The following is a 26,147-nucleotide window of genomic DNA, read 5'->3' as shown; positions in this document are numbered from 1 at the left end:
TCTTGTACCAAGCACTAAGGTATTACTTACACTTAATTGGATGGATATTTCTGGCATGGGAGTTGTGATGCACTTGGATGGATTTTCGGCAGTGGGAAGTGTGATGCACATGGATGAACTCTTCACAAACATACCTCTACAGCACCACAATCCACACGTACTTCCCAACACTGCAACAACAAAACAAACCACACATAATCTTGCACAACAGTGTTAAGTTGCAGCCATCAGTGGTCCTTCCCCCCACAAGCACTGCCTATGTGATAATGAGGCCCGAGTCTAATTTTAGTGGTGCATGGAATGTTTGGCATTAGTATGTCCTTAATTTCCCATCCATGTTGCATGCTATTTGTGTTGCACTGCAGTCATATGTGCTGCTGCAAAGAGTATCTCATGAGTTTCCATTTTGCTTTCTGCAGCCACCTCTCCATGTATTGATGAATATGTGCTTGCTGTTACAGTTACTAATAATGTTTGCTGTATTTGTTTCTCACCAGATGCTCCCTTCATGTTCCAGTTGCTTAAATTGTTGTTTTTTTCAGCTTAGCGCCTTCTGGAGTTTCTGCAATTAGGCCTCTTTTCCTAATCTGATGCGTGTTGTGCATGTTAAATATGCTCATCAAAAACAGGTTAAGGACACACCAGTGCTTATCAACTTTGGCATCTTTAATCACTGTAGATGCACTGCCTACCTTGGGGACAGTGAAATGCATAGACGCCCATTGCATTAGTGACATTAAGCCACCTGAGGCAACTGTATTGCGCAACTTTCATTTTACTGTATTTTCTATTGGGCATGGACGAACTCATTTTAATTGGACTGAAGCCTTGTCTAAGCATGAGATCCAGAAAAATGGAATGAAGATCAAGCTGCAGTTAAATTTGGGTTGGCTTTAAATTGTTTGGGTTCCCACAAAATGGCGTTTCACAAGTAATCCACGAATGCTTTGGGACTGTTGCCATATTGGACAGTCACCTGTTGGGGATTTTAACCTGCTGCAGTCCAGTTCCTGTGTCCATCCATGCTTTGTGCATATTAATGCCGATGCAGTCTGTCATCGAGAAGTGATCTTGTGTTATTGCTATGCATGTCTCTCCATGAAGCTCAAGCTGTCGCTTTTTTTTCAGCCTTCATTTCCACCCTGTACCGAGGCTTACTTTACCCCTGCAAATTCTCAGCCCATCGGCTCTTCTCTTTCTTCAGATTATTACTCCAAGCACTTTAATCCTTCTCTGAGAATGAATGCGCCATCCCTGGGCCCCAGGTCTGCCAGATTCCGCCAGCAGGCATGAACATTTTCATTTCTATTGATTCATCATATTGCTTACCTGTTGGCAATGCAACCTGCTCTTTTTCTGCTGTTTCATTTAATGTAACCTGGTCTTTTTTGCTGTCTCATTTACTTGCAACTCTCCAAGATAGTTAAGTATACAACTACTGTTCCCACATGTTTGGAATACTAGTAGTTACTCACCTTTATGACTTTTATATTCATATCTGAAATGCAATTGTATCTGCCTCACGGGTTATATGCAAATCACTCTGCTGTGTTTTTAGAAAAATATAACCATACATTGTGGTGAGCTTGCCATTGCTTAGCTGTCCCCATAGAAGAGACAGTACCTCACTCTAATCCAAGAATTTGAGGAGACACTTATATTTTGTTGAATAATTCTGCATGAAAAAAAATAATGCACTTATCTTTCAGATTTCTTTTTGTTTTGTTCGTTCGATGCATGGTATGCTAGAGTAAATTAGAAACGTCCTCACCTACAGAACGGCATAAAAATAGGTTTTGCGGCTAGCACCAGTTTACATTCCTTGAACAAATTAGCTTGCAAGGCTGTCTACAGAGACAGACTGGAAGAGGCATGTGTCAGCACCCACAACTGTCGGCAAAGTAATTAATTAAAACTGAAAACTGTGTTTAAGTTTAATATCAACATTGGGTCATGTGTTGTGATGGGTCCCTGAAATTATTTTCCATTTGCCAGAATATAGTTTAGTAAACCAATATTAATTTCCTCAACTTTTCATTAAAAGTTTTAAATGAGATTTGTAAAGTGGTGCCCTTGAACCTATTAAATAAGTAACTTTAGGAGAAAGCTGCTGTTTAATCACAATATTATTGGTACAGGTTGTCTTTTTGTTAAATTGGTTTTATAGGCCACATTTAGACCATGTCAGCCTGAAGAAGGAAGGGCATGGTAGTTTGCAAATTTTCTATAAAAATTAAAATCTGTTGTCACATGAAGACATTTCTTCATAATTGTACATGTAAGGTTTTAATACATGTGCATGGATACTTTCTATTGTTTTTATGGATATGTTATAATGGATATTTTCTTCTTGCAAACAGAAAAGGAAACTTACTAAAAAGTAGTGTTGCAAGGTGGTTGGACAATTAACTGGCATCTGATTTGTTTCCTCACTTGATTGACCAGAGTTTTCCGCCTTATTTGGAGAAGTTGGTCTGTGTCAGTCTTTGATCAATTTCCGGCATGGCAGGTGTCTTCCTTTTTGGTACACCACATGGGGGCACAGAATCCTGTCTGGCGTGTGGGTATTGCAGCCAATCAAAGACTACCGTTGTACACAAAACACTATCTTCTCTCACAGTTATCGAAATCTGAAATCTTTAGCACAGCTCACTTCGACTATATTTACAAATAAAGCTTTTCCAGTCAGTACTCTGAAAAATGGCCAGTGATCGTGCCCACTGTTTCCAGAGTTCACTGTGACATGTATGTTAGATTATTTGAACACCTGCTTAAATTAACCCTTAGATATATTTCTGGGGCTTCACTTATTTATTTGTATTATTTATTTCTTGAGCAAATGCTTGCCTTAAGGCAATGGGGCACTGCACAAACAATAGCTGAAAAGATACATAAAAGAAGCAAACGCCAACACATAAGAAATAAAGGAACACTTAGAGCAAAGTACCCAGTGACATAAGGATCTAACCCCTGAAATCCCTATACAGTAAAAGGTAGCCTAAATAGATGTGTTTTCTCAGAGCCTCCTGTGGTGAATCAGTTTTTCCTTGACCCGCACAAATAAAATATCGCTGAATCCCTGTGGTGGTGAAGGAAGAGTGGCTAGTGGAGCCAGCAACATGCAGTGAGACAAGCTATCAACCATGGTAGAACTGGTAACTACCATGTGGAAGATACAGGTTCAGTTCCCTATTAAGCACTGTAGGTATACTGAATCTGAATTGATGATTAAATATCATCTACAACACCACAACGGTATGGGGAAATCAAATAAAACCTTTTTATAAAGCAAGAGGAACACAGAGAGCCATACCTACCATCTACCCAGGAGGATCAAACCAGATAAAGTGGAGCAGAGCTCTTGTATGATAGTTAATTGGTTCCTCTTATTGATTCAACTGTTATTTGAACCGGCCAATAGGGGATGACATTCCCCGGGAGGCTATGATGTAAGCACTACTTCCACCAATGGTGAAGCCTGACAGTTCAGCCAATCAGTAGTCAGCTGGGGGAGAACAGACTGAATAAAAGGAGAGCCTGTTCAGTTGCAAGTTGTTTCAGCAGGGAACTGATTCCCTTGTCTCCCTGATTCCCTTAAGGGAAAGCAGTGTAGAAGAACCCTGAAGCAGGGAAAAGAAGGTTGCCTTGTGCCTGATAGCTGCTATGCTGAAGAGGGAATCCTGAGTGAGCCCAACCGAACCCAGAGAGGGAGAAGAGGCCTGCACTTCTCTGATCCTGGAGCACAGAGCACAGCTGGAAGAAAGCCAGCTCGTGCTAGCTAGCCTGTGGAAGGGGCTAGGCAACCTAAAGTTTCTCAGTGGAGAAGGGATTGGGGCCTGACTAATCCTGTTAGGCAAGAGGTGGGAAGGGCTGAGCCGAGTTTGAAGGTGTCACATAAGAGACTGATCCCCTTTCTCTGAGTGAAGATACCCCAAGAGAGGGCACGAGAGTCTGGGTACCCCGAGAGAGGGGAACAAGAGTAATGAGACTTCAAAAGAAGGGGTAAGTAAACCTACCCCAAGAGAGGAGAGCAATAGTCAGGAGTACCCACAAGAGGGGGGCAGAAATGCCCTGAGTGGAATGAAACCCTAGATGGGAAATGAAACACTCCAGAATCGGCAAAACAAGTGAAAATGGCACCCAGACATGTCAGGAGAAAGAGGGACTGAAAACCTGTAACTGAAGCAGTCCAGCATCCTTTTCATTGTTGATCCCTTTAGAGTCATGTGTATTCGTTTTTCTATAAATGTAGAAGGCTAGAATAGGATGTGGGCGAGCGTCTTTGTTTTATTCATCCAGACAAGAATACCCTACCCTTGAACTTTTCAGTTTTAGAATGGAGAATATAACTCTTAGTTACTTTTCATTATTTTAGTTTATTTTCTTTGAAGATGGGCAAGTGGTCAGATTAATTGTAAGTGAAGATAATAAAACTCCATGAGCATGATGTCCCAGTAGGTAGCATCTGAACTGTAGCTGGAATAGAATTAGACATGCAGAGCAACTGCAGAAAAGGCCTGGAGTATTTAGCTTGCATAAATGTGGCAATATCTATCCTACGAGTAGAGCGCTCGCTTTGACATCTGTGCAGAGCCTGCTGACGCAGGTTCGAATGCCGGCAGGGCCAAACTCAGCCTTTCATGTTTCCGAGGTCGGTAAATGAGCACCACACACCGTGGGTAATAATAAGCAGCGCTCAGATACCTGAGGATTCGTAGCGCTATATAAATGCTAAATTATTGTGTATTGGCACTCCTGGTTGCCACCGTAAATACAGAGTTTGTCAGCAAGATAAGACCGGAGCTGGCAATTTAGAGAAGCATCCAATCTAAGACTTAAGGGAGAAACTGAAGAAAGCAAGCATTGGTGACATCCCAAGGAAAGATGGATTGCACGAAAGGTGAGGAGCAGAATTTGAAGACCTTAACATTAACTCAGTTTTGTGAGCATTTTATTTTGAGGACTGCATGGAGTTCCACTCTACAATATCACCCAGTTGGATGTTTGCCAAAAAGACACCTTCAGATATCATTAGGTGTCATTTGCATACCAGCGAATGGAGAGGCCTGAGCCCTCAAGCGGATCTCTCAGCAGCTCAGTGTTGATGTTGAACAGCATGGGGACAATGTTGACCCCTGTGGCACGCCACATGGAATTAGAATGGGGAAACCTGGAAGGTCTAACCTGTACGAATTGAGATTGCTCAGATTGGAAGGAAGGTAATCGGAGTACCCTATGGTCGACTGTGTCAAAAGGTTGCAGAGAGATCCAGAAGGGCATGTAAAGGGCATTTAAACACACACCACCGAAATCCTGCACTCAAAAGTCATCCTCCATGGTCTGGAAGGTAGCTCACTCAGTGCCACACCTAGAGTGAAAACAAGCGCTCTCAATTCCCAAACAAATAGCAAGCCTTATTTCTGTACATGTTGACCTTCCAATTAATGTTTAAGGAGCTATATTGTACTAAATACAAAATAGTACAAGAAAATGAAACAAACATTTAATTATCTATTTGGGAATATTGATATTGTATATATTGTATATTATTGTATATTGTGTAGATCTAACCAAATGTCAGGCGATACCTTTTTACAGTAGACAAAAGAACAAAAGAAATTCCCATGAGTGATGAGTAAAACATAGGGAAAGATGTGGGGGGGGACATAAAGGTGATGGGTGAATTGATTGTTAATTGATGCAATGTGGGTCATTTCTACCCATAAACGCTACAACTACGTTTTTGGTTACAGGTGGCATTCATTAAAAACAAGGGAATCAATTAAAGAAAAGCATAAGCAACACAACAGGTTGCAGCAGTTAGCAGTGTAGCACAGACGAGATTTAAGTTCACAGTACCAACATTTTGCAGCAAAGGAAAGTTGGAGAAATGAACAAAAGAAACTGAGTGAGCACGTTAAATCAGTTGGCATCTCTTTCAAGGACTCCATGCCTCCCCCTAATAGCGGATTGTTTGGGCCTCAGCAGGGTAAAGAGGTAACGTCAATGAAGAGTGAGGTGCCCCTTCACATCTAGTGAAGCCCTGCAAGATTCCCATACACAGAAGACCTGCAGTCCAGGGTGATGTGCGAGTCTGTCTTCCTTGTGGCACAAAGCAGTAAGCGATTGCAGCCACAAGGCAGTGTCAGCTGTGGAATTCCGTTCTACGGGAAGACTCCCTACTTGACACAACGTACATTGCATTACATCTAAAATGCTACATAGAACAAAAAAAAAACCTTTCTGTCCTGGATGATGGGCTTTTTTTTCTCCATTTAACTTTTTATTAGAATTTGAGTCAAACAAAACACTGTATGACAACATATTTGTAGATCCCACCTCCCACTTCCCCCCTCCCCTCCCTGGTCCATCCCCGCCAGTTCCTTTATCTGCTTTAATAGTTGAATCTTAGAGGCCTCGGCTTTTACTGTTCTATATTGCGTGTCCTGTGTTTGTCTAGGCACAGAGAGGCAAATTATAAGCTGCCAAGGCCAGACATGGTTGAATTTATAACTATCTGAATTTGAAACGGGTGTCGTCATCTATTCACACTTTTACACTTTCATTTACCACACTCACCACTTCATGACGCAAGTACTCGATATTTCAGCGAGATCCGTTTCTGTGCCCAGAAGCAGCGAGATGCATTCGATTTGCACACTCACCTGCTACAGCGTGATTTTATTAAGTTTGATTTGTATAATATTGGAGTTGTGCTAACTTGCATTGTTTTACTTTTAATAGGTCCGTTTCAACTTGTCATCAAATACCGTCGGGAGCCCCTCACTGGACTCCAGGTTAATTCCAACAACATCTACCCCTCTGGCCGCACCTACCTCAGAGCACGTGTAGGTTCCTTTTTTCTTACTTGCATTGCACGAAAGTAAGGCTAAGCAGACACTTTAAGGGAAGTTTTTTTAATTGTCAATATTTTACAATGAACTGCAAATAAAACATTACTCCATGCCGCAGATGCAGTTGTCAAACCCTCACGCAGTGATGGGTCAACTGGGATCATGCAGACTTCAGCTTAACTAGATTTCCCATGCAAAATTATATGGAAACATTTAACCTTTTTTGGGGGGTTTTGGGGATGGATGTCACAGCACTCTGAACAGCTGAAGGTCGTGGTGCCCTAAGCAAGTTTCAAATAAAAGTTTGAATCAGCATGAACCTTTCACTTGCCCTCACAACAATGTCCTCAGCATTTTAGAGTCAACTTGTTTTTGTCATGTGTGCTTGTACTAAGTGTCTAGTGCTAACGTATCTTGTGCACGTTTGTGTCATTTTTGCAGCGGGACAGTGTGTTTTCATCTTGTTAGGAGTGCACGTCTATTGTAGCCCTGTCTTTCCAAATACTTTGTAAATCTTGTCCTATGTGAAGTTTCCATCTCTTAAAGGAATAGTTCACTCTAAAACTTTATTGGCTCAAAAGATGGGCCATGATCAAAAATATATATAAAAAATATTTTTTTAGAAAGTTCCAATGTAGACTTTTGACCAAATGAGGCTCAGTCACACATTTCAAGCAATAGGAGGCATCCATTTTGTGAAATGGATGAGCCTCCTGTGCTTGTGTTAATCTCTGCCCTTGCGGTACTCATGAAGCAAAAGCTACCAGCAGGTGACTTTTGCTTCATTATTGCCAGAGAGCAGAGATTGACGCAAGCTGCTGCCGTTAAGTGCTTTTAATTTCATATATTTTTTCAAAGCACTGCGAAATAAATGCAGAGGTTTTCTTTCTAACTCAGAAAGAAAACCACAGCATTTAGAGCCCATGAGACTCAAAGCTGAAGCCACTGCAAACATAAATACAACGTTGTATTTATAAATGCTGCCGTTTTCTTTCTATGTTTCCCGGGCTCCTCCGAGCCAGAGGAGCCTGGGAAACACAGAACGAAAACCGTGGCAGTTACAAATACAACAACGTTGTATTTCTGACTGCGGCGGCTTTCGCTTTGAGTCTCCTGGGCTCCACCAACCCGGGGGTGCCCAGGAGACTCAAAGCTGAAGCGAACGCAAATATAAATTCAGCGTTGTTGTATTTATAAATGCTGCAGTTTTCTTTCTACGTTTCCAGGGCTCCTCTGAGCGGGAGGAGCCTGGAAAACGTAGAAAGAAAACCATATCATTTACAAATACAACAACACTGTACTTCTGACTGCAGTGGCTTTCGCTTTGAGTCCCCTGGGCTCCCCCAACTCAAAGCTGAAGCCACCGCAATCATAAATAAAACATTGTTGTATTTATGATTCCCATGGTTTTCTAACCACAGCAATATCAAATACAACAATGTTGTATTTATAATTGCTGCGCCTTTGCTTTTTGCCTTTTCATTTTACATTTTCTGTGCTTCCCTGGGCTTGGGGAGCACCGAAAACGTAAAATGAAAGTGAAGGCAGCCTCCTCCATGTTCAGCTCTGCTCTGGCTGCAGTAAGAAAAAGCTCCCAGCAGGGGGCTTTTGCTGCTTGTTTAGGGCCTCCAGGGCAGAGCTCAACATGAACAGAGGAGGCTGCCTGAAATGACAAAATGGATGCTCCCATGAAAACGCTTTGAGCCCATTTTGCTCAAACGTTTAAATAGGAAATTTCTTTAAAAAGATGTTTAATGTATGTTTTTGATTATTTCATCTTTTGGGATAATATTTTAGAGTGAACTATTCCTTTAACACTTCAGAAGCCGATTCATGTAGCACCTTTGTGGCATTTCTTCCTCATAAATGTTAACCTAAGACCAGCCAGAGGATCAACAGTTCTAACGACATTCATTTTGGGGAAGTTTATAAAACCACCTGACTCCTCCCTTGACTAAAATAGAAATGGCCACTGAATAGAAATGGGAACTCTTCTAAAATCTGCATCCCTATGAATCTGTTGCAGCATGAGGGGATGCTTTGAGGGTCTACTGAAACATGCAGCCTGAGAGAAGAATTTGTGTACAGCCCTTTCTCTAGGCCGGCCAGAGGGACTTATGAGTCATTGCCCATACCTTTCACTCTCCTTGTTTGTCATCATTGTCTTACTCTTACCCTAAGGTTTACCTTTGCATAGGTTTACCAGGATGTCATACTCTCAAAGTATTCTCCCACTTGAGTTATTTGCCAACAAAAAGCCATACAATGAAAGCATGTAGGCTAGGAGTTATAGATGTGTGCCTGCTTCGTACGTCACAATGCAGGTTTCTTTTGAGAATCATGATCTCGTTGGTGATGCAGGGCTGAGGATGGGAAGCTGTTAATGTGCGTGCTGCATCGTGTTTTGTTTGTTTTTTTAATTATTTGTAATGCGCGCCTATCCCGGAGGTAGCAGGGCACAAAGGCAACAAGAGGATTGTAGAGCTTGAGTTACATAAGGCACTGCAGATAGAGTACAGCTGTGGTTGCAAGGTACAGTGTTGTTCAAAGAGAGTCGTAAGTGCATAATGAAAATCAGAATAAACTTGGTCAATGGACCAGGCCTGGGTAGGGGAGAGAGCTAGGAGAGAATTCCTCCTCAAGGTAAGGGCGCAAGCACATCCTCTTCAGTTTCCGCGTAGAGGGGTCGAGATATTAAAGTGAACAGCAAAATTAACTGAAGGAATGGGGTCAATAGAAGAGAGCAAAGTAGAGTGAAAGACAAGGCCACCGAGTTCCAACTAAAGTATGTAGGCTGGTTATAGAGAGGGGGGGGGGGCCGCTAAGAGGGAGCTCTTTTCAAGGCATGGGGCTGCGCAGGGCTGGTGAAAGTTTAAGTCCCTGAGCATGACAATGGAGATATTAGTGGGAAGTGACTCAAGGAGACAGTTCAGGCAGGAGAGTCAATTCACCAAAATGCCAGGGATGTCGGAAGTAACACTGCAGACCTGAAGACCTCACAGGAAGTGATGTCACTTGACCTTTAACCTGGATGGCACCAGTTCCTCTCTATCCCTGGTGTCTTCACCTAAAATGGCTTTCAGGTATAAAAAAAAGCACATACACATGCTAAAATACCTAATAGGTGCCAAAGCAGACAAGAATATTTTAGATCCCAACCACATTTTAACAAGGGTGCTGCCTTCATATTCCATGGATGGGGTAATAATATGACAGGGTTAGAACCAATAGAACAACATAGGCCGAGGCAGTGCCGTAGATATGTCACTTCAGCATTGTATGTCAGGTACTTCCATACTATGCCAATTATAGCTGCATGTCCGATATTGTCATTATATGAAAAGTAGAGCCCCCACATTGCCAGTAGCTGTAATAAATCAGTATCCACAAATCCAATCGATGCAACTCAATACAGTGCACAGGAGCATTAATGCTTTAATTTATGATGCAGATTTGTTTGTTGGTGCTTATTTATCAACCTCGGAAGAATGAAAGGCAGAGATCTTAGCACTTGCTATTAAAAATGCAATGCCACAATAAGAAAACATATCAAAACTGGCTTCTCAATGTAGGCCAGACACGTAATAACAGTTATGTTTGCTGTAGCCTTGAAGATGCACAGTAAAAATGACATGCTATGTATATAACTAGACTGTCTTCACCAAAATGGCAACCTAACCATGTAATAACTCTTATCATGCTTACTTTATTGTAGAGGCCAGAAAAATATACAGTGTCACGGTAGGGACTGGCTGCACCCAAATGCCACTATAGTCCAGCAATTACACTTATCAAGATTGCTTTATCAGAGCAGCCCAGCACAAAATGTCAAGCCCCAGTAAGAAATGGCTAGATTAGCTGCACCAAAATGCGAGTCTAGACACGTAATAACACTTATAATGCTTACTTTGTTTACACCCTCTCCACACTTCCCGTCACCCGCCCACACTCATCCAACCCCCAAAATCAATTCCTCGACCAAGCATTACATCTACGTCCCTCATCCTCATCCCAGTACTTAAATATGATGCAAGGTGCCAAATAGGCAAGTACTGGGACGTGGAAGAGTAGCACTAAGAGTAATGAAGATTAAGTAATCCAAGCATTTAACACAAGCACCCACATTTCACACACCATTCACATGCTCATTTACACATGCACCCATTCACCATTCACTCACACACGCACACCCAGCCACCCATACATCAGGCACTCACACACATTTCATCATACAACATATAAATACGCAATCATACACACACATTTACAACACAACTTTTTTCTTACCTTTTCCCGAATCTGTTGTTGCTCTGAGGAACTCCTCTGCAGGCAGGCCTCCCTGGATCCCATGCTTCATGCATGCAAGCAACCAGCTCCTTCCTGTCGTGTGCAGAGTATAGGAGCCAGAGCCTTCCATGTCCTGTGGGTTGGGGGCCTCAGACTTAAAAAAGAAAATGTTTCTTGTCATTGTGACTTCAAAAAAATGATTCCCATTATGGGAAACCGTAAAGAAAAAATGTCTTTCTCAAGTCATAGTGACTTAAAAAACAAAATAATGTAAAGTGCCTCTCGTTGGAGCCCTATTTACTTTTTTCTTTCTGCCTCAGCAACCCTTAACCAGGGGTGGCATAGGCCATGCCAGGGGTCGCATGGGAGTTGCCAGGGTTTGCAGCTGGAACACCTAGCAACTCCAAAATGATGTCCCTGAATGCAGGTCAAGGAAAAAGTTGAGGATAAGAGGGCCTATAGAGAGCCAGACCATTGAGAATAGCAGGAGGGAGGAGTTGACTAGTGGAATTGCCAAAATGGCAACAGGTGATGATGTAGAGGAGGTGGCAGTGGGACAGTGTTGAGGGCCTTATTGATGAGAAAATCTGCACCACCATCTTTTCCAACAGTTAGGGGAGAGCAGTAGAAGGTAGCAGTCACTAGTTTTGCAGTCATGTAGCTAGATCGAAGTTTCTATGAAAGCAAAAAATTAACATTAAGGGTGATAATAGTCGAAGTGGTCAATCATGTAGGAAGGCTTGTTGCAGAGGCACTGTGCATTTCAGAGGCCATATGATTGGCAGATAGGAGTAGGTGTTGGGTGGTAGGGGAGGGTGATAATCAAGGTTGGTGATCCTCTGCAAACATGAGCATTGAGGTTGAGGGGTGCAAATGCTGGGGGGAAAGTTCGAAGACTTGGAAGAGGGATCATGAGGTAGAAATTAGATTGAATTGTCTGAAAGCTACAAGAGAAGGGGGAGAAAAGGCAGTACAAGGAACAATGGAGTGCAGTTAAAGTGTGTGATGGCGGGTAGAAGAAATAGGAAAGTGACGACCGTAAAGGGAGTGCGCAGCCCAAGAGGGAGAGGGTAACTATGTGTGGAAACTGGAGTGAGGCAAAGACTGAGCACAATAAAGTTCTGGCACGATCAGGGGCTCTTGCCCTATGTCTCTAGGGTCCTTCACAAGGCCAAACAGGGAGTTGCCTTTGCAGCCTTTGGCCCTTAGCTGCAGACACCCAAGCTGGACGCCCGGGAGAGAACCAATAACAATGGAGGCAGCATGCCACATGACCATGGGAGTCAATCACAGTGCCTAAGATGGTATACAAATTAACACAGGGGGTCCTGGGAGTCTCTCTTCCAGACATTAGTCCTGGTTACAAGAGCCTTACCCAGATTCTTTAGCTCATTATCTTTTACAGAGGAGAAATATCCTAAACATATCAGTCTTTGTCCTGTCCTGGGTCAGTCCAGCACCGAAATGCTAGGCAATTCTCCTCTGAACAAGAGTACCAACAGCAACCCCAGACACGAGTTTCGGTCTGGTTGGACCTCATCGGGTCTAAAATTGTGGAATCCAGACGTGGACCCCTTCCTCGGTATTCTTAGAGGCACAGCTCCAGCCTACTGATGAGGTCCAACCAGACCGAAACACGTGTCTGGGGATGCTGTTGGTACTATTGTTCAGAGGGAAATTGCCTAGTATTTCGGTGATGGACTGCCCGAGGGCAGGACAAAGACTGATATGTTTGGAATATTTCTCCTCTGTGAAAGATAGTGAGCTAAAGACTCTGGGTAAGGCTCTTGTAACCAGGACTAATGTCTAGCATAGAGACTCCCAAGCCCCCCTACCCCCTGTTATTTGCGTAAGATGGTTTACAGACTTGCAGACATAAAGAATGTGGTGTAGACTCAGAACCTTCGTTTTTTAAGGCAGAAGCCTCTAGGAATGCTGGATGTCACAAAACACTTTGAATTAACTTCCAGTTACATGATGTGGTGACCTGTCCCTCACATGCAAATCAGAGTGCTCGATATATCTTTGTAGACCCAGGCAGCTTAGTTTTTCGGGGCAGGACACTCGCATTCCTTTTAACAGGGTACTTGTAGTATTTCACGGACAGATTTTGGTTTGATGCCATTGAATGTTTAATATAAAAAATGTAACATTAATGTAATTTACTGCTTTCTGTGGATATTAATCCTGCTTTTTCTTTGTTTTGAGGGGCAGGTTAGTATCTTTCATTATGTGCTCCTCTTCTTACCCCTATTTACCAACTGAAGTATATTGTATCACTTTCCATGCTTACTTTTAACCCTCACCCAGACTCTCATGCTGAGTGTAGTTTGTCCAAAAACTTTTTTCTCTGCCACTTTTTGGTTTCGTTTTAACAGCAACACAGCATTCAATAATCAAACAATTAGTCAATTTCATTTGATGTTTTTCTGTGTTGCAGATGATCAATTTGCAAACATATTATGGTCCACAAAGAAATGGATTTGAAAGAGCTATGAATTCAATAACACACTGTAATAGAAGTGTGTGCAACTGCCTATTTTTCACTTCCTGATGGCCAGTTCTTAATCTTTATTATTTTGCCATTTCAGTGACCGCCCCGGTTTGGATATGAAATATTTAAATAAAAACTGTGGCATACCCATCAGAGCACCCAACCCATCAAATGGACCTGGCACAGGTAAATTCTTTTACGGGGGTATGAGTATCGGGAAAGGAGTTTGAAAATGTCAGTCATCGTACATAATTGTTTCAAGCTTATTTGTGTACATCCACACAGAAAAACAAAATGGTGGGCTACTAAAACCAACAACCTTTCTGTGACCTGCAAAAGTAATGCTATTCCACTGATCCAATGTAAAAAGTTTATAGACTAAAATAGGTGTTTTCCTCCATAATCAAGATAAAAAATTTCCAAACTTATGTCCAAAGAAATTGTCATGGTGATCCATTATATTTTTGGGGTGTTGCTTTAAAGGTATTTGTCCACAGAAATATATTTATTTTAATTTCTCATCTTTTTCAAATTGTAACTGAACATTCTTAAAGGGACTATGTTATGCAGTTAGTACTATCACTTCTCCCAATGAGAAGTCCACTGCATGCGCATATGCAAAGGATGCATTGGCTGGAAACATTATCCATCTTCCTTGGCATTTCCAGTGTGTGCCAAAAGGTGTTGCAGGCAGTCCATGGCTGAACATATATACTGGGTTCCCCAGTACTTCACACCTGATACTGTATTGTGTTTGGTAAAGGGAAGCAGAAAGCCTGCTACGATGAACTGACCCTTCTTCTCTACCTTCATGAACTCGAAAGATAACTGATGAAAGCAGCTGCTCGTCAGATAAGCCGTACGCACCCAGGTCATGGAGAGCAGTATGATACTTTTGAAAATGGCCCTGCACTGTTGCTGTACAAAAGAGCAAAGGACAGTTAAGGCACAAATTGTTGAAATCCTGGCCATTATTTCACCTGATTAAACTGAAGCATGACTATCGCCATTTTCAAGGTTTTGCTGAATTCTCCAGATGCCCTACTTATTTGCCACGTTTCCTGGCCCCCAAAGTCTTTGGGCTATTGTCTACTGACAATTTATGGAAATAAGACTTGCCATTGGCCATGGTGTTGTCATCCTCTCTTTCGTGTGTGTTCGTTTGACAGCATTACACACGGTTTGTCATTTCATTTCGTCAGTCCTCTTGTAGATGTATGCATCACGGCACTGCACTGGATTTAGCTCTCTAATGGAGTATGACCAAACCATCATGCTGTTCCAGTTTTATGTCCGTTGATGGACTTCATCTGGTCCTCTGTGACCCTGTTCTAATCTGGTACTAATAATACCATGGTCCTCCTTCAGTTGGGTCTGGTTATTGTATTAATGATTGGATGACTTCTCTCTGGTTTAAACATAACACAGCCAATAATTGTTTTACTGATTAGTGACGCATGTTCTTGAGTGCCACATTTTGACCTATCAAATGGTTATCCAAGCCATTCCATGTTTTAGGAATAAGCCAGATGTCATTCTGCCTACGACAGGCATCTGCAACCAGTCGCTCTTCTGATGTTTTGGTCTCTGACTCTCATGATCATTCACCATTGAATAAACAGACTGTGGGCCTCATTACGAGTCAGGCTGTAATCGCCGCGGTAAAACCGCCTGGTTACCGCCGGACTCGTATTACCATTCCGCCTCCGTGACTCCTGGAAATACCAGGGCATTACGACTCTGGTGTCCTGGGAATCCCGGAGGCAGAATGGTGTAAATCCCCATTCCCATTGAGTCCTATAGGACTCAATGGGAAAGTGGAAACACTGGCACCATCTCGTGATGGTGCTGGTGTTTCCACGTCCGCCTGCAGGCGGGAGGTGTTCAACCCGCCAGGTCAGACCTGGCGGGAAGATCACCTCCCGCCTGCAGGACTCGGGATCGGGCGGTTCGGAATGAACAGTGGCGGAGGGTTTACAGCCACTGTTAATTCCAGACTGCCCGACCTGTAATGAGGCCCAATGGCTTTTGGGAGTTGTAGCCCAAAACATCTGGAGACTGGAGAGCCAAAGACTTGCACGCTCCTAGTCTACCCTGCCCCATGTGAATTTAGCAACCAGACACTACTTAAATGTACAAATGGTAAGTTAATTCACTCCTTGTAATCGGGCACAGCATGAACTGCTAAATCATGACGACTTAACTATTGAATCTCTCTTTGACAATTTCAGTATCCCTGATCAATACATTGCAGATCATCCAAAATATGTTTGTCGTATAATCTTGGGCATATTTCTTCAAATCTTACATAACTATGTTTACCATTGAGCAGTGAAATCCAAGAAATGTGAGTATTGCCCATATGGCTTACAACCTGCAACCCTTAGCAGCAAAAATATTCCCCCCCTCACTCATTGATATTTGCTAAAATGTTGCTATTAATTCTGCATTTGAAACTTAAATTAAGAGGAGTCTGCGAAATATTGGTCTTAAATCCTTCTCAGTGGACAATTCCTCCCACTACTCTTGGATATGATTTGTTTATTATCTGGACTTGAGAAACACCCTTAATGTTTTACTATTCATGATTTAAACCTATCGTGGCATATTTCTGTTTGGGTTGAGAAGGCATCATGAAGCAACACACAGACAACAGATTCAAAAAAACAAACTGAAAGGTTTTATTAACTTAAATGTTAGGATGGTTGAAAGCCTAATTTGCCCTATGCTAAGGTGGGATTTCACTACCCAACGAAACTTAGGAAAGTTGAAGTCAGAAAGTTCTACAAAAGTCTGTCTGTGTCTAAAACCTATACTTGCCCTCATACCTAAAGCTAAACAATTTATAAGGATGGCAATCGTAAAAGAACTAATGTTCCAAATAAAGTTCTTAGCTTCGTCCAGCTCCTCACTTGTTTTCCAGCTCCTGTGCCCCAAGTTCAAAGCAGTTCCACAAAGTCCTGGGTTTCCCTTACCCAAGTTCAAGACAATCTAAAGTTCAAGTGCGGAGAGTCAGGAGTGTTTCCTGTGTTGGGACTGTCAGCATCTGGTTTGTTTTGTATCCTGTTGCTTCTGAAGTCTATCCTCACTGCCCATCACAAACTCTGAGGCGGAGGGGCAAACACATAAATACTCACTCCATGACCTGGAGCGTCGGGCGTGTTTCCTGTCTTCCCTGGGTAGACCTGGGCAGACCGGACACTATGCCGGATTTGGAAAAGAAACTTCTCTCCATCAGGATGTCGGAATTGGAACTCGAGCGATTCATACAACCTGACCCCCCACTCCAGACAAGACACCAAACCCACCCCTGCATCCTGCAACAATCGATCCTTCTCGCTGAGAAAATGTGCGCAAGAAGAAAACACGTCAGCAGTGAGGATGAGGTAAGTGTGGCTCACATTGCGAACCTCGGCCCCCTGCAGAGAGCTAGAAGAGGCACCACCATCATTTGACACAGAAATTGATCACAGGAATCATAGTTTACGCAAGGGCTGCAGGGAATGCAGTGGGCACCGCTTGCAATAACTCTATTCTTACTTCTCTGACGGACAATCTTCAAACAAGCGTTAGAGGGCCAATGCGCGCACTTACTTGTACCATACCCTCACTTGCAGCTTTGGCTGGCTATGTGGCTGGAGTGGCTGCTTTACCCACATTGGCTGTGCTCCCTGAGTAGATCCCAGGGACTTCCAGCCTTCATTCCAGCCCTTTGGACATAATTGACTCTTCTCTTTCGCAAAGTGACTGCAAAGCACCCATCGCTTTCTTAGTGGTAAGCAGCCAGAGCCACAGAACGGAGAGACCTACCTGAGTGATGCTGCCCACAAGATCCCGATGGACTGCGCATCAGTGCCAACACCCAATAATGCCATGGACTCTCAACTGTGACTGGAACAAGGAATCGAAGCGAGCCTCTTGCTGCTCAGACGATCCTGAGTACATAATCCCGAAGCAGCGTCTAAACCACCCAGGTTCAACTAGAGACTTATTCGCAGGGATTATCAACATAAAGGCCCCTCACGGATTTGTGCAATTTACATCAGGAAGCAAAGCTCAAAAATGGGCTCCGAGACATCAAAGCACAACACAATCTCCAAAATCAGCTCAACAAGGACATGTGAAGGGAAGAACACCCCGTCATAGCTCTAGAAAATCCTAAGCTTGCCTTTCTCACGTACACAAAACCATGTGATTCCCTGAATGAGTATGAACTTTCCAAGGAAGCCACACCATCCTGCCGAAATTCACTAGCAGTTGCTTATAAGTTGTTACGTGAAGTAGCGGAAATAGCATCACAAATGGAGAACAAACCAGCAGACAAAAAACGAACCTAAGCACAATTAGAAACCTACATTCTCAAACAAACTAGTTCGAATACTAAGTCGGATAAAAGCAGGAGAGTTGATCCGATCACTCCCACGGGCATTAGATGTTCACAAATCAACCAAGTGAGAACAGTCTAAACAAACCTAGAGTGCCAATTGCTGAAATAAGTGACCATGACAGAGCGGGTGTGAGTAAAGAGTCTACAACATCAGAAGAATCTTCATCTGACTCGTCATTCATTCAGAGAGATTTCCCGAAGATGAGAGGTCCATACACAGCAGGAAATCATGCGCCAAACTTGAAGGATCAAACTCAAAAATGATCATACATCAAGTCATACACAAACAGAATCCAAACATATCAGCCCTAACAATATCTTTAGCTCCATTTCTAATGATGTATGAGAACATAAATGAAAATTATAAAGACAAAAGCTCCTTAACGGCCATGATGCATTAAAAGCTTATAAACAGCAAAACATTCATGGCTATGCTTCAAACAAAAACAAATGAGGACACAGAGCGAACAGCTCAGATTCAAAAGTCATAAGCAGACCAACTCAAAATCAATGGAGAAGACAATAGGCAGTAGTGGCCTGAGAAACCCTTCTCTTATTAAAAATGAACAAAAACAGACGACGAAAAACTGGAAGCAGTGGACATTTGCAAAAGGGCCCATCAAGATGCAAAGTTAACATACCATGAAAAGAAAAACTCAAGTACTCAAACAGAAACGTTGTACTCAACAATTGACGAACTGGGTACCTGAAGAACCCTCAGACTATCTATTCTGACTCAAGGCAACTCTAGCAATGAGGAAGCAGCATCACTAAAATACCCCCATATCATCAAAACAACTGAAATTTGTAAGACAACTCCTACAATGGAAGAACAGGGACCATCCACTAGACCGTCAAACTCTGCAGATGCTGAAGGCATAGTGGGAAATGCGATAGATCCAAATCCACTAACGATACCAGCAATTACCCAATTTTCAACATCTGATTTCCACATCAGATCACAAATGAATCTAAAATGGACCAGGCTAAGAAATCAAAAAACCAAGCCAAAGGAAAACAGTCAAAATCTAACAGCCTGTGGAAATTCCTACGAAACCTTAAGTCATACTCAATGGAAATAGAAGGAATAACCACAGATACGAAGAAGAAAAACACAGCAAAGTTATGCAAAAATAAACCGGAAACTTCAGGCAAAAGAAGAAAGGACATTCCCCAACTACGAAGAACACCTCGTCTGACCACATGATAAACGTGCTGAACTTAACACCTGACATGGACCCTGAAACTGAAGAATTAAAAGGTCAGGAAGAGTTGTTTATATGAACATATAACATGGATCCTGAAATCGAAGAACTACAAGATCAGGAAGTGTCGACTGTAGCGGCCGTAAGCCAGCCAATTGAAGTCTAAGAACTCAAAGAAAATGACTGGCCAAATCATAGGGTTGTGATAGAGAATAATTATAAAGATTCTCCCAGCAATTACTTTTTCACTCTACCTGAAAAGAGACAAAATCGAATCAAAGCTCCACGAAGAACTGAATCATGGCAAAGCTCCTAATTGCGATCCAAAATCTTGTGAAGGGAAATACCTAGATGACTTGGCCTTTAAGATTCATCAGACACAATGTGAAACAAGACATTCAGCAGCGGCGACTCCTGCGAGTCACAGCAATTTGACTAAGGCAGAGAATCCCAGAGAACACAAAAACAGAGGCTATGGACAACAAAAAACCTGGGGAAAAAGCAATTAAGAAATAACCAATTAACCTTGGAACGCATCTTGTCAATAAATGACAGATTGATTTTGAACCACCAAAATGTTAAGTCTTCTCCATCATATACCAGCACTACAACCAATAGAGTCTGATGACATTGCCATAGTTGAATTCACTGAAGATCAACAACATGACCACTTATGGTTGCGCATACAATCTAGGATGATTGGAGATCTTTTGCTCTGTGCCTCTGTCGTTACTCCTACTAGGATTTGACATCATGGAACTCCAACATGAACCAAGTCAAGACGAAAAACCAAAAAACTCTACCAGAGGTAAAGAAGTCTCAACAAAAGATTTTGAAATCAGAAGCTTGCAAAAACTGTTAGAGCACAATTGCCAAAAAGGAAAAAGCCCAACAAAGATGGATATAGTCAATTGCCCACAATGGAACAAATGGTCAATACCACAAAGAACAAAACAAGTGGAAAATCACGATCAACTGTCCTATAAACTCAACAAAGCGGAACAATAATGATTTGAGTTCAGCTGTTTCAGTCTCAAAACAAGAAACGTGGAGCTGGCTAGCCGAGGTACTCTACTCTGGATATAAGAGCTAACCCCCGGAACTGCAATAAGCATCAACTTGTTTAATTGGATCATGGAACACCAGAGGATTCATGCACTTGTTTTCCAATGATGAGTGCAATTTAAATCGATTTGACATCTTATGCTTGCAGAAAACATGGTTATGTATTCCACCTATTACTAAAGGATTCAATACATTCATGAATCCAGCAATAAAAGTAAAGAAGGGACGACCAATGTCAGACCTAACGCTAATAAAAAAGAAAACTGGACTTTGAGTCATAAAAACTGAAAATCCATGCCCCTACATCCAGATAATGGTTCTGGAATTATCTCAAAAATCAAGTATTGAATAATACTATAGTGATCATGAATCATTACTGGCAATACAAGGCAACGGGCATCTCCCAATTTATTGATCAAATAACCACCATGATCAACTATGAATCCAATCATACTGATATGTGGCGATTTACACATTAACAAAAGTCAAAAATAAAGCCAATAACAAACCAGATGCCAGAGCAAACACAGCTAAGACTTGGATGGAAGAAATGGAAGCAAGAAACATCTCCATCTTGAACGGTCAAACACAGGGAGAAATACCACCACGTGCTACTTGGAAAAGAAGAACTCGGGAATCCACGCTGGATTATTCCTTTATCTCAGTAAGAGCAATACAGCGAGTAGTCTCACTCCAAGTAACACCAACAAAGGATAGTGACCATGACTTACTGGAACTTAAGTGCAACTTTCAGATGTCCCCCATGCAAAATCACTGGAAAATAGCAGTGATGGTAGAGTCCAGCAGAAACAGACTACGACTAAATGCAGCTAAGGTGAGTAAAATAAGGAGATTGGAAATACAAAAAGAGAGCTGCGAAAAGAGATGACTAACTGTACATTTACGGTCTGCAGTAAGAGCCACTAAGAACAAAAAACTTAAACATAGATATAAAAACGAGCTAATCTCCCACCAAAGTATAACTGAGCAACGCGATGCAGAGTGCATGATGCAAGCCCTCTCTAACAGAAACAAAAGAGACTTTTGGCGGCTCATCAATAACCTAAATGATCCACAGCAAGCGCTTCAAAATAACATGGTATCAGAAGAAGCTTGGGTTAAATATTATGATGACCTATATAAAAAAGGGGACAACTCCAGATCAGGAATTGCCAACTGCTGACAAGTGGAAAGTTGACTTTGACAAACACGACATTCTATCAAAAAATTCAAAATACTAGCTCTTCCAGAGCACCTGGCTCTGACGGTATCACCAATCAGATGTTAAAAGAATCGCCTGAAGAATGGGCCAATTTCTGCATGATCCTAGTTTCACAAATAACAGAAAATAAGGAAATACCAAGCTCTTGGAAAAGCGCAATTGTGGTACCGTGAAGTGAACAAGATTGGACCTGAAAAATAATCGCCTAATTGCGCTTCTTGACGTGCCGGGCACATTTTTGCTACCCTGCTACAAACAAAAATGACGACCTGGATTAACACCACACATAACTGTGATTGCAGACAAACAGGATTCGTAAGGGGAGCCCAACATGGAACTAAAGTTTACTTGCCCTTTATAGACCTGGCTCGTGTTTTCGATAGCATTGACAGAGATCTACTGTGTCAAAATAAAAATAAAATAAAAAGATTTAATTGTCCAACAAGTCTTCTGTCAATCAAGGCCTTACATTCAGAAACAGAAATAAATGTACCCCTAGATCAATCAGGCATCCTATCAAAATCTATTAAAACCTATAGAGGCATCAAACAGGGCTGCCACTTCTTTTTAAATTGTTGATATCAGATCTTGGGGATGTACTGGAAAGCTCCAACTCATTTTCACCAAAAATCAATGGAGATGGTCTACGCTGACAAACTTGTTTTATTAGACCAAACATCAATCGGCCTACCAAGAAAATTGAACCTACTCCAAACCTACATTGAGCATAACGATCTAAATATCAATGTCAACACATCAGAGGTACTAACAATGCAAAACTTAAAAGAAGTGATTCCATTGGCGCCTAGGGAAAGATGCACTGAATCAAGTAGATTCAACAAGATACTTGGGAATGTGCATCAATTCAAGCACAAATAACTACCTGTGGGTGATTACCATCAAGGCAAAAATCAAGCAACTAACAGCACAGGGAATCCCTACATAGAATTCTGCAAATTTTCAATGCTACTGGTAACATCCGTTTACAAGCAGAAAGCCGTCCCTGCCCTACTCCATGGAGCTGATTGCGCACAAAGTTATCCCTGGAGTCCGTGGTCCTCTCTGGAAAACAAAATTTGGCGAACACTACTCCATATTCCAGAAAGTGTTCCCACTGTCATCATAAGGTATGAATTGGGCCTGATCTCTCTAAATGCCAGAGTGACATGGAGTGCACTTACGATTAACCGAAAAATGATCATGGATGATGCACCCTCACAGTTCAACATACTACGATCTGAATGCAAATACAAGAACAAACACATTCTAAAAGAATGGACTGAGTGAAGCCTTAAAACTCTAAAGGACACCAGCACGTCCACAAGTACACTGCAGACTAATCCTGAGGCAGTAAAAAGAAAACTCTGGGACCAAGTTTGGTCTGATACAGTCCACCAAAGGCACAAATATAAATTGTTCAAAAACGTATGTAGCAAAAGGGAATCAATGAATAAACTACCTAAATACTTGGAGAAATTCCCCAAACAACATCATCAGAACCTTTTCATGAGATTTTGCTTCAAACTATTTCATACAAAAGAAATCCTTGTAAGCCGAAAAAACAAAGTATTATTGGATGACAAGTGCTGGTTCTGTCAAGGGTCAGCTCAAACATTAAAACATCGAACCTTGTTTTGGCCTACACTAAGAACGCTGCATCTTGGTGCCCTCATCTCAGAAAGACCATTGATATTTAATTGGAGCGGAATGGTGGCAAACCATCTGCGAGGGCTAGAACACAAAATGTACCTTTGCTCTGACTACCTTCTTGGATCAAATATCCAAACTGTTGTCATCTCTTGACTTCTCCAAAATTAAAGAGCGGATAAAAACAGGACATACTCGCAAAAATGTGATGTAGTGAGAATCATTTCCTGTCAGGACAACAGGACTGTGGAAAGTCTTAAATTCAGTTTTCTTCTTTTTTTAAAGTTTGTAACAAACTAATAAAAACATTTTTTTAAAAAAAAAGTTAAAAACAAAACAGTTCACCAAGGATTGGGATTCTCCACAAACCTCCTTACCAGGGTTACTTTTCCCTAGTTCACCAATCCACGTCTGTTATCACACAAGTCTCTTACTGGACATTTTTATTGATTTGTTCTTCTTGACATCAACACTATTGGCTTCTCTTTCAGTTACTTGTCTATGTAGGGCACTCAGTCTAGGCGCAGTTGACAGACCACACAGTCCACTCATCACAGGTCACGCAACCAAAACCATTTTTCATCCGCTTTAACAACCATGGTTCGCTGTTTTCCTTTACAGGGAAGAGTAATTCCTGCATCAGGTTCTTCCAACACCTTGTCATGGCTAGCTTGGCCACCATTCACTTAGTTATGCTCTCAGTACTTCTATGGCTACTGCTAATACAGGTCTCCTTCTAACCTGCCGTCCTTTTACCACTTGGCTTGTGACAATGCTCTTCTTGCACTCTTCTCGGGATTTGACTTGCTTTGCCAACACTTGCAATTCATTCTGTGGTACTTACCACCTGCACAATGTTGCTTTTTATTCCATTTGGAATATACTCCTCATTTGCTTTCTTCTTGTAAAACATTCAAAAATGTGTATTCACTCATCCTTGTTATTCATTTTCATTTCATATGGTATTCAGAAAGGCTTTCCGTTCATTCGGTATTCAAAACTGAGATGTTTAGTAATGCTTTCAGTTTGTAAACTATAAAAAAGTGTTTTTTAACACTTTCTGAAAAGTTTATTATTCATGAAAAGCTTATTGCCGGTTTTCAGAGTGCCCTGGTATGAGTGTTCCCCCCCTTCTGCATTCATCAGCTTCAGACGGCAGCGCAATGCGGCTTCACTTTCTTCCTTGCTTGGCTTTTCCCACCTCCACAGTCTCTGCTCTTCTCTCACGGAGGGCGGTACGCCAGCTTTCAGCTTCAGCCGGCTCCCCACTCCAGCCTGGTGTGTGACCTCCCTCCACCTGAAAAGCCTGCATTATTATATACGTTGGGCTTATTGAGTGTCCACAGGTGGTGGTCACTTAGTCCAATTGCTTGACCATATTTAAAGGCAAATGCCTGATCTTTACAAGGCCTCTTCCTTGTCTCAGTACTACAGTGGTGGGATGAACTACAAGTGTTCATCAGTTGCCTTTCCTCGTCCCAGTACCATAGTGTGTTAAATGATGGAAAATGTGCGTAAAGGTGTTAATAGCCCATAAAGCCTGGGGGAGGGTTAGGCGGGTCTTCAATAGGGGAAGGGGATACCATGTCTCTTTATTAACCCTCCTGTCTTTTAACCTCCTTCTGTGGTTTCTGGATTTATATTCTTTCCTGATGTTGCCCCGGCCAGAGGAAAAGGGGTAACACCCCATATGTACGCCTGGGATTTCAGGTTCATTATAGAATGGGAAGGGGTAATACTGCGTCTCTCCCAAGGATGTCCTCTTCCCAATCCCCAAGGACCCTCCAACCAGGTGATCATCCCTTGCTTCTCCACCCCCAGTGTCTGGATCCAAAAGTGATGGCCTTTCCCTGGCTACCTGAGAAGAGGACCCAAGGGGAGTAGATGTGAGAACACCCTCTGGTTTCTCAGTGTTATTGTGCACTTTATTAAAACTATAGTTCCAGTATTAACACCCCCAGCTTCTACTGCTTTGAAGGGATTCTCTGCATCCCTCTGGGACCATTCTTCACAACAGAAGGAAAACATGTTTTTTTCAAGAGGCTGGGGTATACATATATGAGATACTAGTCTGGGTTATGCCCACAACGGTTTACCAATTGCTCAGGGCGCACATGGTCATAGCGCCCCAGAGCACCTCCTTCCTGTGCGGGCACATGTACGCTCCATCCAATACAATCCTTTTAATGTCTTGTTTTATTATAATTAATGTACAGTAGAAACAGAGAGCAAACTACAATTTTGTATTTTTAATATCCAAGCTTTTAAGGACATTTTTGTTGGCAGTTAAAGTTTATACATGTCTACTACGTGAACTATTTAGAATTTTCACTCGACACCGGAAATGGTACCGCTGGACTGGATCTCTGTCTTGTACCAAAGATCTCTAAATGTTACATAGTTAAGTATTTCCCAACACATAGTTTTTATTAATATGAAAGATAATGTTTCAGCAGTATTGCCTGCAGCTGCATGCAATGCAGGCTTTTGTTTGAGCCTGGACACCTGGCTTATGGGCCTCGGCAAAGTCCAAGAAAGGGCTGGTGAAGCATAAGAGCCTGTATTGCGCAGCAGATTCGGGAAATGAGGCTATTAGCACCCAGCTTTGGGGGTAGGAGTTAGTGCTAAGGGATGAGGAACCTGTTGGCAGATGGCCGCCGAGCAATGGATGACCATCTGCTGGGCAGTGGGGGTCCCGTGTTGAGCGAGATGAGATACAGTGAGCAGGTCAATGTGGCTGGCCTTGAAAGGAGGCAGGGGAAGAGGATGAAACAGGTAGGACAGTGGTTGCGGAAATGAGAGTAAGGGAGTGGGTGATGGGTGCAGAGACTGCTGCAGTGACTATTGTGGAACCTGGAATCCTGAGAGCCACCAGTAACTGTGGTGACTTGCACTGACACGGTACAAAGCTACCTCAGTGGATAGTCACACACTCTGTGCTCTTGCGCAGGGTTGTGGGTTAGGTTGGGTGCCCTGCAGAAGGCAA

The 26,147-nt window shown here is 42.3% G+C and overlaps 1 protein-coding gene across 1 annotated transcript in view; it reads left to right on the top strand.

Annotated features, from left to right (window-relative positions):
* Positions 1–26,147, top strand: part of LOC138510186 (spindle assembly abnormal protein 6 homolog) — a 366,238-nt gene that overhangs the window by 323,715 nt on the left and 16,376 nt on the right. The window contains exons 14-15 of the mRNA XM_069625671.1: positions 6,745–6,848; positions 13,733–13,821. Of these exons, the coding sequence (XP_069481772.1) occupies positions 6,745–6,848; positions 13,733–13,821 (193 nt within the window). The remainder of the gene's footprint in view (positions 1–6,744; positions 6,849–13,732; positions 13,822–26,147) is intronic.

The sequence above is a fragment of the Ambystoma mexicanum genome, chromosome 6p (assembly GCF_040938575.1).
Source record: "Ambystoma mexicanum isolate Mex_15411 chromosome 6p, UKY_AmexF1_1, whole genome shotgun sequence".
In the NCBI taxonomy this organism is placed as follows: domain Eukaryota; kingdom Metazoa; phylum Chordata; class Amphibia; order Caudata; family Ambystomatidae; genus Ambystoma; species Ambystoma mexicanum.
Note: the sequence above shows the minus strand (reverse complement) of the source record. Positions and strands in the feature narration are given on the sequence as shown.